General features: G+C 56.1%; 1 protein-coding gene across 4 annotated transcripts; it reads left to right on the forward strand.

The window, feature by feature from the left end:
* The first annotated feature begins 172 nt into the window (after positions 1-172).
* On the forward strand, positions 173-11068 carry PAQR5 (progestin and adipoQ receptor family member 5). 4 transcript variants are annotated; one of them, XM_068410313.1, is made up of 9 exons: positions 173-401; positions 2580-2626; positions 3084-3309; positions 3562-3689; positions 3818-4023; positions 4680-4806; positions 6319-6415; positions 7428-7569; positions 8456-11068. In XM_068410313.1, the coding sequence occupies exons 3-9, from the start codon at positions 3259-3261 to the stop codon at positions 8701-8703; spliced, it is 999 nt and encodes a 332-aa protein (XP_068266414.1). In that variant the 5' UTR covers positions 173-401; positions 2580-2626; positions 3084-3258; the 3' UTR covers positions 8704-11068. The 4 variants fall into 4 exon arrangements, with proteins under 4 accessions (XP_068266414.1, XP_068266415.1, XP_068266416.1 ...); XM_068410314.1 differs by having other exon boundaries at positions 2580-2622; XM_068410315.1 differs by having other exon boundaries at positions 2587-2622.
* Positions 11069-11983: the final 915 nt, after the last annotated feature.

Raw genomic sequence — 11983 nt, forward strand, 5'->3', positions numbered from 1 at the left:
GATGCACAGGGAGGTCTGTGAGTTAATATTTTTTCCTGCCCCGGGCTGAAGCTGATCCAGAGGACGGTCGGAGCGCGTTTGGCCGCAGTTATTTCCGGTTTTATTTTGTTGCCTTTTTCCTGTTCCACTCTAAGGACGAGCCAGAATTAATTTGCTCCTAATCTGGGAAAGCAGCCGCCGGGGCTCACCTCCGCCGCCTCCTTCCCTCGGCGCCCAGCCGGGGCGCGGGGACCGTCCCTGTGGGTGCGGGCACCAAGCGGGGGGCGTTGGGCAGAGCCCTCCTGCCCTTCCCAGCCACCCACGCCCCGGCCATGTGGGCTGTGTTTGTACACACATGAGTAACGCGCTCGCCCGGAGCCAGCGATCACGCAGCCTCCAACCCAGCCTCACTCCCCGCAGCTGTAAGTACCAACCGCTCGGCTTTTTTTCCTCCCCCCAAATCATTTCAGCTCGCTGCCCCGGGGATGCTGAGGGTTTGCACACAGGAGCTCACTCGGGAGTTTTTCGGACGCGCCGTGGGTAGATGAAGGTGGGACAGAGCTGTGCGTGCCCGCGCCGGTGGTACCCGCTTTTCCCTGCCCTCCTACAGCCCCAGCAGCTCGTGGCTTTGCTGATCACTACAGAATTGATGGTGGTTTCACTTGATGGTGGTTTCACTTGATGGTGGTTTCACTCAGCAGCATTTTAGGAGCAGGACGGGGCGCTGAGAGCAGCCATCCCCCCCCCGAGGAGGACGCCTGAGAGCGCTGGGGTTGGCAAAGAGCTCAAGCACGTGCCTGAGACGCACTGATCCTGGCCAGCCTCAAGCTCAGGCGTATGCTGGGGGCTGTCTGCTCGTCCCCGAGCCCCAGCAGATCCCAGCAGCCACCCGCAGCAACAACAACCTCCAACAAAGCCTCCGCTGTTCTGCTGGAAAAGGGCTTGGCGTGTTCCGGGGCTGAGCGCTCCGAGGAGCCCAGCTGCTCGCTTTACAGTCCAACTCGTCTCTCTCCTTGCGCTGCCGTTAAGAAAGTCATAAAAGTTAATGATTAACAGCTAAAATATTTTTTTCCCTGCGTTGAAAGCCGCTGGCTGGGGCTGGGGCTGGGCGGGAGAGCCCCCGCAGCCACGCTGCAGCTGAGGCCAGACACACGGTGGAGGGACGGTGACAGGGGACTTGTCAGGGCTCCTCTGGCCTGTGGCCTTGCAGGGTGAAAGCAGTGCCAGGCAGGAGCCCTCCCAGCAGGGACCTTCCTTGGGTGAAGGGGGCACAGCCCAAAGGCTCCCAGGCTGGGCGTGCAGCCTGCGGTGCCTGACGTCCCCACGGGGCTCCGTGCGTGGCCATGGGGGGACGAGGAGGATGAGGAGGAGTTGGACAACTCAGGTTGGACATTAGGAAGTGTTTCTTCTCAGCAAGGGTCATTAGCCATTGGAAGGGGCTGCCCAGGGAGGTGGTGGAGTCACCATCTCTGGAGGGGTTTAAGACAAGACTGGACATGGCACTTAGTGCCCTGGTCTAGTTGCCATGGTGGTGTCAGGGCAATGGTTGGACTTGATGATCCCAGAGGGCTCTTCCAACCTGAGTGATTCTGGGATTCTGTGAGGACGAGGAGGAAGAGGATGAGGAGGAGGAGGAGGAGGAGGAAGAGGTGTGTTTGCCACCAGCCGGGTGAGCCTGTGGAGTTTGTAAGCTGCCGTTTGCCCAGGAGCCGTTTGCAGAGGTCAGAGCTGCGCCGTGTCCCCGTCCCTGGTCCCACGCCATTGCTCCGGGGTGGAAGGAGTCAGCCGAAGGAGGAGGAGAGCGCGGGAGGGCAGGGTGTGCCGGGCTGCGCCGCTGACTCATTTTGCTCTTAAAAAAAATACCAGTTCTTCGTTAAGGCTGGGCCCGGTGCTGCCCACGTCCCTCCCGCAGAGGCAGCCGGCGTGGGGTGCGTGCAGGGGACCTGCTCCCTGCTCCGAGGCCCTTGTGCCCTGCCCTCACCCCCTGCCCTCACCCCCCACCCTCCAGCCAGGTCTGGGGGCTCTGGAGGCCACCACAGGGACAAAGTCCCCTTTCCCCCACGGAACCCCGAGGGCATCGCGGGGGGCTGCAGCGTAGCCGTGAGGCAGCACGGCTGTAGCACCCCAGCCCAAACCAGCGCCTGATTTAAGTCTAATCTTTAACTAAAGGCATTTCCAGTTTAATTTTATGTGGGGTTTATTGCTCTCTTGCCTCGTTAATTTTTTCCCTCTCTCCGACACGCCCCGCACACAGTGGCCCACGGCGTTTTGCCCCTGTGGGTTTGCGCTGGAGAGGTAGAGTATGGAGGGGAGGAAGAGCAGAGGGTGATGCCAGGGGCTGGGAAAGGGCAGCAAAGGGGTTGGGTTGGGACTGGCGAGTCTCTGCAGCACCGGTGACACGGGCTGGAGCTCCGTGTGTCCCGGTGGGAAGTTACGGGGCGGCTGGGGCAGCCGGGTGCCATCCCAGGAGCAGCTCTCAGAGGCCGATCTCACCAGCAGAGCCGCGGGCTCCCTCCTCGCCCAGCTTCCCCCATGCCAGGCGCTCCCTTCCAGGAGGATGCAGGAGATGATGGTGATTTTTTTCCACTTTTATTTCACAGAGCGTAGGTGGAGCGGGGAGAGGCAGCGCTGCCGAAGCCGTCGGTGGGTAAGAGATGGAGATGCTGGGGGGCTGCACCGTGGCGCTGGGATGGGATGGGCAGAGGGGAACCAGCCTGGGCGCTGCCTGGGACCCCGTGTCCTCCCCACTGCCCCGAGGGGACCTGCCTGCACCCCACAGCCCCCCAGCCCGTGCCCAGGGATTTCTGTGTGACCTCGAGGTGCTTCAGGACGTGGGTGCTGTTCCCGCGTCACCCCTGGCTCTGTCGGGGTGATAACGGGGGGTTCAGCCCCTCTGGGCGGTGGGCACAGGGACATGCTGTCCTGCTCCCCCTGCCCCTTTCAGGTGCGGGTGGTAGGGAGGGATCCTGGCATCCCCTGCCGGGATGGATGCCATCTCCCCTTCCCATGCCACGGGAACCCCCCAGGAAGCGTTTGCCACGTGTGGGTGTGGGACCTGCACGGGGACACTGTGCCCTGTCCCCACAAATGCTCATCTCCCCCAGGCACCGCTCCTGAGCGCGGGGAGCATCGCTTCACCCAGCCCAGGGCAGCCCCGTGCCATCGCTTCCCCAGCGGGGTGTGAGATGTGGCCAGGCGGGGTGTGAGGCACCACCGGGGCTCGTCCCCGGGGAAGCTGAGCCAAAAACGTCCCTCGGAGCCAGAGCCCCGACCCACGCGATGCTGAGCCTCAAGTTACCCCGGCTGCTCAGCATCAACCAAGTGCCTAAGGTGAGAGCGGAGCTTTTCTTTTTCCTGAGGCTTGGTGGGGTTTTGGGGGGTGGGCAGCGTGCTGGGGTTGCCATCCCCTCCCCGGGGCAGCGCCAGCCCCTGCCCAGCACCACCTCCCATGGGGGGACCCAGCTCTGTCCTCGCAGCAGGGCCCTGGGCCCTGAATCATGGGCAACCTTCCCTCCTTCCTTCTCCTCCCATTTGTCCTTCCTTGTCCCTCGACTGCCAGCGGTGCCAGTCCTTGCCTTGCAGGGGTACCGGGAGCAGGGCATCCTCTTCGGGTACCGCCCGCCCCGCAGCTCGGCAGCAGACTGCCTCCTCAGCGTCTTCCAAATGACGAACGAGACCCTCAACATCTGGACGCATTTTGTGCCCGCCTGGTAGGTGGTAGGGTGGAGTCCTGGGGCTTCAGCCCAGCGCCGTGCCCTCAGCACCCGTGGGAGGAGGCGGTGGGAGCAGGGATGGGGGACACCCAAGGGTGCCACGCTCCCCTTCCTCCACCCCGCAGGTACTTCGTGTGGACCCTGGTGGGGCGGCTGCGGGGGCCGGGGGGCCGGGAGGACCCCCACACCTGGCCCCTCCTCGCCTACCTGCTGACCTGCTGCATCTACCCCCTGGCCTCCAGCTGCGCCCACACCTTCAGCACCATGTCCACCCGCGCCCGCCACATCTGCTACTTCTTCGACTACGCGGCTCTCAGCATGTACAGCTTGGGTGAGGACGGGCACGGCTGCGGGGCTCTCGGGGGGTGCCAGCCCCCAGCACCTCCCCGGGACAGCGAGGCAGCGGGGACGGGGCTGAACCCCGGGTGCTCGGGCAGCTCGTACCCATGGGACAAGCAGAGATGGCAGCTGCTTCTGTGTAGTTTCTACTCTTCCTCCTCCTCCTCCTCCTCCTCCTTCTCCTCCTCCCTGCAGCCTGGTGCTTGGGAGGGACCGTGAAGCATCTCTGACACCACCACAAATAATTTGGGGCTGGGTTTCGTACCGGCTAGCCCTGGGATGGAGGCCTGGCTGTGTGACCCTCTTCAGTACTTGTAGTAAATAGAATACGTTAAAAACCCCACATTAAAGACAAATGCTGTCGGTGACGTCAGTGGCACGTCGCTGGGGGCAAGCCCAGGGCAAGCAGCAGCCCAGCCAGGGTCTCCTCGTGGCACAACTCCTCGGGCTCCTGCAGGAGCTGCCTGTCGGGGCGTCCGCCCCACGCTCCCCTTCACTACTCAGCTGCTCCTCTGCCTTAACTCACACCTCCCTCTCCCAAGATCACCCAACGCCAAGCGCCAATTTGCAGATTCACGGCTGCGCCCGGGAGGATGATGAGGGTCCTGGTGGGACCCGGCACCAACCTGGCCCCTCCTGTATTCCCAGGGTCCGCGCTGGCGTACTCGGCGTACATTTTCCCAGCAGAATGGGTCAACAGCACCTTCCACCACTGCTACGTCCCCATCGCCGTGTTCAACACTGTCGTTAGCACCAGCCTGTCCTGCTACTCCAGGTAAGCTGCTGCTCTACCGGACATGACTGCTGCAGCACAATCATTCACCAATCAGTTGGCCTCTTCTCCCAGGCAACCAGCACTAGGACAAGAGGACACAGCCTCAAGCTTCACCAGGGGAGGTTCAGGTTGGACATTAGGAAGCATTTCTTCTCAGCAAGGGTCATTAGCCATTGGAAGGGGCTGCCCAGGGAGGTGGTGGAGTCACCATCTCTGGAGGCGTTTAAGAAAAGCCTGGACATGGCACTTAGTGCCCTGGTCTAGTTGCCATGGTGGTGTGAGGGCAATGGTTGGACTCGATGATCCCAGAGGGCTCTTCCAACCTCAGTGATTCTGGGATTCTGTGGGATGGTGCCCCAGATGGTGCCAGTGTCCCCATGCCCCTCTGCACGCCCCACGGGTGTGAGCAGCCCCCGAGACCCCCCGCGAGGCCACCGGCACCTGGGCCACCCCGTTCCCTACCACAGGGCGCTGCTCACCGATGGCATTCGCTTCGGTGTCACCCTCGGCTGAGTCGCACCAGCCAAAACGTCCCTCCGAGGCAGGGGTGGATGGACGGGAGTGGACCTGAAACTGAATTGTGCAACGGGCCATGATGCTCCCGAGCTGGGTGCGCCCGGAGGGGACCTGCCTGGGCACTCCTGCTCCTGCCCCGCGGCAGCGCAGCAATGCTGTCGGGGCTGCTCCGCCAACCGCACCCTGGGCAGGGCTGTCACCAGGAGCCGGGAGGGTCCGTGGCCACCGGGGACCTGGGGTCACTTGAGGAGACGAGGCGAGGGTGCAGCGATGTGGTGACGGCAGGGGCTTGCAGCGGGGCAAGGCATTTGCTAAGCTCCTGCACCAAATTTCAGCAACTTCTCAGGAAGATTTTCCAACCCTGGATGGCTGGTTGATGAGCCAACAGTAAGAATCTCCCAGGCAACCAGCGCTAGGACAAGAGGACACAACCTCAAACTTGGCCAGGGGAGGGTCAGGTTGGCCATTAGGAAGCATTTCTTCTCAGCAAGGGTCATTAGCCATTGGAAGGGGCTGCCCAGGGAGATGGTGGAGTCCCCATCTCTGGAGGGGTTGAAGAAAAGACTGACCATGGCCCTTAGTGCCCTGGTCTAGTTGCCATGGTGGTGTCAGGGCAATGGTTGGACTCGATGAGCCCAGAGGGCTCTTCCAACCTCAGTGATTCTGTGAAAAGAAGCAAAATCAGCCACAGCAGGATGGTGTAAAGAGGATTGTTTTGAGAGCTGCACCTGCAAGAGCCAAAGCATAGAAGAGGGGAGGGTGGCTCCTAAATCCTTCCTCCCCCAGCTCAGCCTTCAGCCACGTGAGCTGAGGGTGGTCACAGCTTTAATACTCCCAGCACATAGAAATCTCATTGCTCTGGCTGAATTCATGGCCATCCATGGAGAAATGGATGTGCAGGGCACAGCCCCCAGCAAACGAGAGAGACTCCAGCACCTACGTTAGCCTAACCTGCTGTGTCGTGCTGCGTGAAATACCTTCTCTGTTTCCCTCTAGGTTCCTGGAGGTGGAGCGGCCCCGGCTCAGCAAGGCTTCCCGCACGCTGGCCTTCGTGTACCCGTACCTCTTCGACAGCGTCCCCCTCTTCTACAGGGTACGCCTCCCCCGGCCCCTATTCGCGGCACCGAGACGTTTGCTTGCTGCGGGGTTGGAACTATCAACTGCTTCATCTTTGTCTGAAAATATTTGGGAAAATACGCCAGCCTTTTATTTTTTTAAAGGAAAACAAACTCCGGCAGGAAAAGAGATTTGGTTATTTTTTCCTGCACCTATTGACAGGCAGATTCCTTCCACTTCAAAGCTCCGCGCTCAAACTTTGCCCGTGCTGGAATGTTACTGCCTTTGAAAGCTGCAAGTTTTCCAGTTCCTAAACTGGAGCGGGGTGGGAGTTTTGCTGCAGCGGGGTCTAAGGACAGGGGGTGCGGGGCTGGGATTTGCATGAAATGAGGGCGACAGCTCTTGTATTGAGCCGTGGGTCATGCACCACGTGCCCTGGGCCCCACACGTCAAGAGAGATGTTGAGGTGTTGGAGCAAGTGCAGAGGAGGGCGACCAAGCTGGTGAAGGGTCTGGAGGGTCTGACCTGCGAGGAACGGCTGAGGGAGCTGGGGGTGTTTAGCCTGGAGAAGAGGAGGCTCAGAGGTGACCTTAGTGCAGTCTACAACTACCTGAAGGGAGGTTGTAGCGCAGTGGGAGTCGGCCTCTTCTCCCAGGCAACCAGCGCTAGGACAAGAGGACACAGCCTCAAGCTTGGCCAGGGGAGGTTCAGGTTGGCCATTAGGAAGCATTTCTTCTCAGCAAGGGTCATTAGCCATTGGAAGGGGCTGCCCAGGGAGGTGGTGGAGTCACCATCTCTGGAGGGGTTGAAGAAAAGCCTGGCCATGGCCCTTAGTGCCCTGGTCTAGTTGACATGGTGGTGTCAGGGCAATGGTTGGACTCGGTGATCCCTGAGGTCTCTTCCAACCTCAGTGATTCTGTGATTCTGTGGGTGATGGGCAGCCAGAGACGATGGGGGCTCGGGGAACGGCGCTGCCTCCTTTAGCAATGTGTTGTCCTCCTCTCTCCCTTGCACGGTGCCCCTGCGTGGACACGTCTCTGCTGCCGCAGTTCTACCTGTGCGCGGCGCAGAGCTGCACGGAGGCTGCCATCCTGGTGCACTACAAGCACACCCTCTTCGCCTTCCTCACTTGCTTCATCTTCGCCAGCCATCTGCCAGAGAGACTGGCGCCGGGACACTTCGATTACATCGGTAAGTGCCGAAAGGGTGAGTTGGCATTGTCTCCTCATTATTTTCAGGAAGAAAGCACATTAACTCATGAGTGACTCCCCGAGGTTATCATATATTCCCTGCTGGAAATTCGCAATGTGGTTTGACATAAGCGTTACAGCAGTCCTGCGAGGGAAGGTGGGAACAGCTCCAGAAGCATGCTGTTTCCAAAATGTTTCACAGAGGGTTTCATGACCGCAAAGCACTCATTTGTCATGCAAAAAAACCTCACCTGTGGCACAGTGCCATGCCAGGGCACCGCAGGAGCAGCCGCCGAGCGGACTGGATGGCAGTCCTGGATGGCAGTGCCCCTGCTCCCCCTGCCACGCTGCTCCTCAGCATGTCATAGAATCATAGAATCACAAACTGGTTTGGGTTGGAGGGGACCTTAGAGACCATCCAGTGCCAACCCCCTGCCACGGGCAGGGACACCTTCCACCAGACCAGGTTGCTCCCAGCCCCATCCAACCTGCCCTTGAACACTGCCAGGGAGGGGGCAGCCACAGCTTCTCTGGGCAACCTGGGCCAGGGTCTCACCACCCTCACAGCAAAGAATTTCTTCCCAATATCTCATCTCAATCTCCCCTCTCTCAGTTTAAAACCGTTCCCCCTCGTCCTGTCACTACTTGTCCTTGCAAAAAGCCCCTCTCCCTGTCGCGTGTGCCAGGGTGGCAGCAGCGAGCTGCACGTCCCTCGCTTCCATTACAGCCTGTTGGAAAGGCCCTGGTGGCACAACGATAAAAGCCACAGAAATTAGTAGAATAAATATTTAACAATGTGATGCCTGGAGGCTATGGGTGCTCCGCAGAAGGTCTGTTTTAATGAAGCCCCAGGAGTTTCTCGCTGAGTGCTCTCGGCTTTGTTGCAGGGCACAGCCACCAAGTCTTCCACGTGTGCGGGATCGTCGGCACGCACTTCCAGATGGAGGCCGTCATGCTGGACATGGCCGAGCGCCGCGGCCGCCTCCTGCCCACCCCACCGCTCCCCTCCTCCCTGCAGACCCTCGGGTCGATGGGCGTCTGCGTGGCCATGAGCCTGGCTGTCATCGGGCTCTGCTCCGTGTCCCTGCGCTTCATGCCGGAGCCTCTGCAGAGAGAAAAGCCACACGGGCATTAGGCTTTGGGTCTAGGTGGTATTTATGCTGCTCCATAGGAGGGACCCTAAACAATACGTGTATGGGGTGGATGAGGAGGGATTTATTCCCTATGCTCTCTGAGAAAATATTTAGAATTTTCTCAGGAGCGAAACATATTGCACTGATTTTTGTACATAGAGCTTTAAAGCTGGGAACAGATTATGAAATGGTTTTAATCAAGTTGCTCTTTCCCCACAAGAATTATTTAAAATAACCTTAACTTTTTCTGTAAAAGGGAGATAAGTGCTAATACTTTCCACAGCAATAGGCATTCATCAGGTCTGCCTTACGGAGGGATCGGGGAGGCGAGTGGATGTGGATAACGCTGGTCGTCTGGTGACACAGATGTCCTTGTCATCAGTTCAGACCGATAGCCAACACTCCTTGGCGAAGGCATCAGCAAGGGCTCTCCCAGGGGCTCCCCAACTTAGGTTTTCACCTTGAAAGTGGCATTAATTTGAGGATTAAACCCTCAAATATCCATGTTACACAGCCTTACACTAAACCCAAGTGCCTGACAGATGTGGGATTGAGAGAGACTAGTGTGCCTACATTTTAAACTCAGCTATTTCTAATCATTATCCAGAAAGGGTTATTCTAGAACTCTCCATGGGATGGTCCTCCAGAATAGCTTTTTTGTGGGTTCCAATTGCGGTGCATAGGTGAGTCCTGGAAAATTAATTCCCACAGGAGAGCCGAGCTCTACTCTGCGTGGGCGATGCCACTGCAGCACGGGAGGCACCGTCCCTCCCTCCTTGCACCGGACACCTCCGTCCTCTACTCACAGCTGGGCTCCTTCTCTCACCTCATTTGTGGCATCAAAGGTAGATGGGGGCAGAAATACCTGCCCCCGTGAGGTGACGACGTGGACTTCCTTGTTTTGTGCCATGTTTAGCACGGATGTTCAGCAAAGGTGTGTGACACCTCGTTGAGGTCAACGGCTGAGAAATTCATGACTACGACGTCGAGGTGTCCTCTCCTGGGTGTTTCTGGAGGAGAGACAGACCCTTGGTCTGAGGGTGTGACTGATGGCAGAGCCGTCACCTCGAACCTCTCTAGTTTCTGGTCCCACTCGTACAGAAGAACGTTTTTCTTTTCATGAGTGAATAGGATGGGGGTGTCTGGGGAGAACAAAACATCAGCTGAGCGAGGAGTGGGAGGCTGTAGAGCGTAGGGGTGTGAGCACTGTCGGGTGGAAGGCAGGAGGTAGAACAGCTCAGCTGGTAATGCTCGGGGGGGTCAACACCTGTAATTTGAAATAATTTCCCGAGTCAGACCTCTGCTCACCCTGCAACAGCCTTATGTGTAGACTGTAGCTCCTTTCTGTCCTTTGCTGCTGCATCTGGATTTTACAGGCAGAAGCAGAGAGCTCTGGAGAGAGCCTGGGGGTCACAGCGTGGCCTGGGCAGGGGGGAGGCAGCCCGTGGGGGGAGCTCAGCTGGTGGCTCCATCCGTGGAGGTTGTCACGTTGGATTTACCAAATCCCATGCAGGAGGTAGCGGATGCAAAGATTACTGCTAGGGAATATTATCAAGCTTCTTGATAATCATACGGGTGTATAATTTGTTTTGCTTATAATTACCTCTATCAAGGTATAATTGATGCACTTTTGAGTGACAGTACAACAGCTCATTAAATATAGTATGGGACAAATAAGTCTTTTGAAAAATAGCTTTCTTTTGAAAGCTGACCAAGATTTATATTAATATTTATAAGCACTGGAACATAATTGTTTATTCAACAGTTTTATTTCATTAAAAGAGAAAACTAATATAACTATCGCACTGATATATGCTAACCGGGTTTGTATAGTTTCATAAAAATACTGTCTGTGAGAATGAATCACTTCAGAGATAATTGCTGATAATTGCAAACCTTATTTACCTTGTGTGCTCTTGTGACTGGAAAGGAATCTGGCTCTGCATGCAAGACATGATTTACGAGTCTGTAAACAATTTACATGAATCATCATATATTTTTTTTCTTGGTTGTTTAACTTTTGAATTTGAGAAGTCCTCTCGTCCTCTTCAGGTGAAATTATTTGTAGGAAAACTACATTAAAAAATATAACACCATATTATACACTACCAGAATCCCTCTGGATCCTGCAGCACTTTGCATGGACCCTTTGGCTGGTGCATATTCACACACTAAAAGTGAATGTTTGGTCTTGAAGCAGCACAGGTCAGCCAGATTTCTTCTTCAGCTGGAGACAGGCCTTCAAAAATCTATTCAATGTACTAAATTTTATTCACATAAAGAAATAAAAACTCCGTGTCAAATTGTTACGAGTAAATAATACAGGATATTTATCTGTTGGAACATGTTTCGTTGTGTGTCTGCACCCAATCCAGAGCAAATCCCAAATAAAATTATTAACTTTATGACCAAATCCCAGAGAACATCCCTCATCTGCTCCTCAGCCAAGCAGATCTTCCTGCACTGATGAACCATGCAGATATAGAAGATTTTTAGGTCTATAGAGTTCCTTTGGGTTAAGGTAAAAGGTGACTCTGAATGTCCCTGAATAATCCTTAATAACGCTGGGTTTAATTTGTTAAGTCCTAAGGAGTCTGGGATGGACGAGAAGACGCTGCCGCAGCAGTCAGTGGACACATGAGCAGAGTTTTTTGCTGCACGTGCAGCGTCAGGAGCTTTTATCCGTTAGTTCTGAGGGCTTTGGGAATCCAGTCTGGTTTTTAGGGTGGCAGCCCCATCTTACCAGTTTTAGGGTGCAGAGCAAGGATGGTGGTGGCTTGCGAGACACTCCGTGACAGCGGGACTGCAGGCGGGGCTCTGGTTCTGCTCCGGGGAAGGTCGGTTCCGTTTGCTGTTTGTATCCTTGAAGAACATTAAGAAATGTGACAGTTTCAGTGTATTTTAAAACTCTGTTTAAGAAGTGAAGGCTGGCCCAGGACAGTGGCTTGTTCTGATAGTGGCCACAGTAAAAAAGACAGCTTTTTGTGACTTCTTTGCACTTTTATTTTTCTTTATTTCCCTTAAGGGAGCAATGAACGATGTAGCTAAACTGGACTAAAATAAGAACTAACTGGAGGCAGTGGTTTAAGCGAGACTGAGTTCAACCCAGAGCTGCTACCCAGGGTTAAAACTCAGGTTACTCCATCCTTTACCCCAGTTTCCCCATTTGAATTAGAAGCGTGTTTCCTTCACAGGAAGATGATCTTTCAAGGGACTTGTTTGGCCAGGCCTTTTATGCGTGTCTTAATTTCACATTTCAGGCTTCCTTTTCCACCATGAAGC

This window comes from Nyctibius grandis, chromosome 11, assembly GCF_013368605.1.
Source record: "Nyctibius grandis isolate bNycGra1 chromosome 11, bNycGra1.pri, whole genome shotgun sequence".
NCBI lineage: Eukaryota > Metazoa > Chordata > Aves > Nyctibiiformes > Nyctibiidae > Nyctibius > Nyctibius grandis.

Excerpts from the sequence above, each read along its gene's own strand:
- PAQR5 (XM_068410313.1), top strand. The coding sequence starts at position 3,259 with ATGCTGAGCCTCAAGTTACCCCGGCTGCTCAGCATCAACCAAGTGCCT. Across the intron at positions 4,024-4,679 it reads TCTCAGCATGTACAGCTTGG|GGTCCGCGCTGGCGTACTCG; the intron begins GTGAGGACGGGC and ends CTGTATTCCCAG. Across the intron at positions 7,570-8,455 it reads GGGACACTTCGATTACATCG|GGCACAGCCACCAAGTCTTC; the intron begins GTAAGTGCCGAA and ends GCTTTGTTGCAG.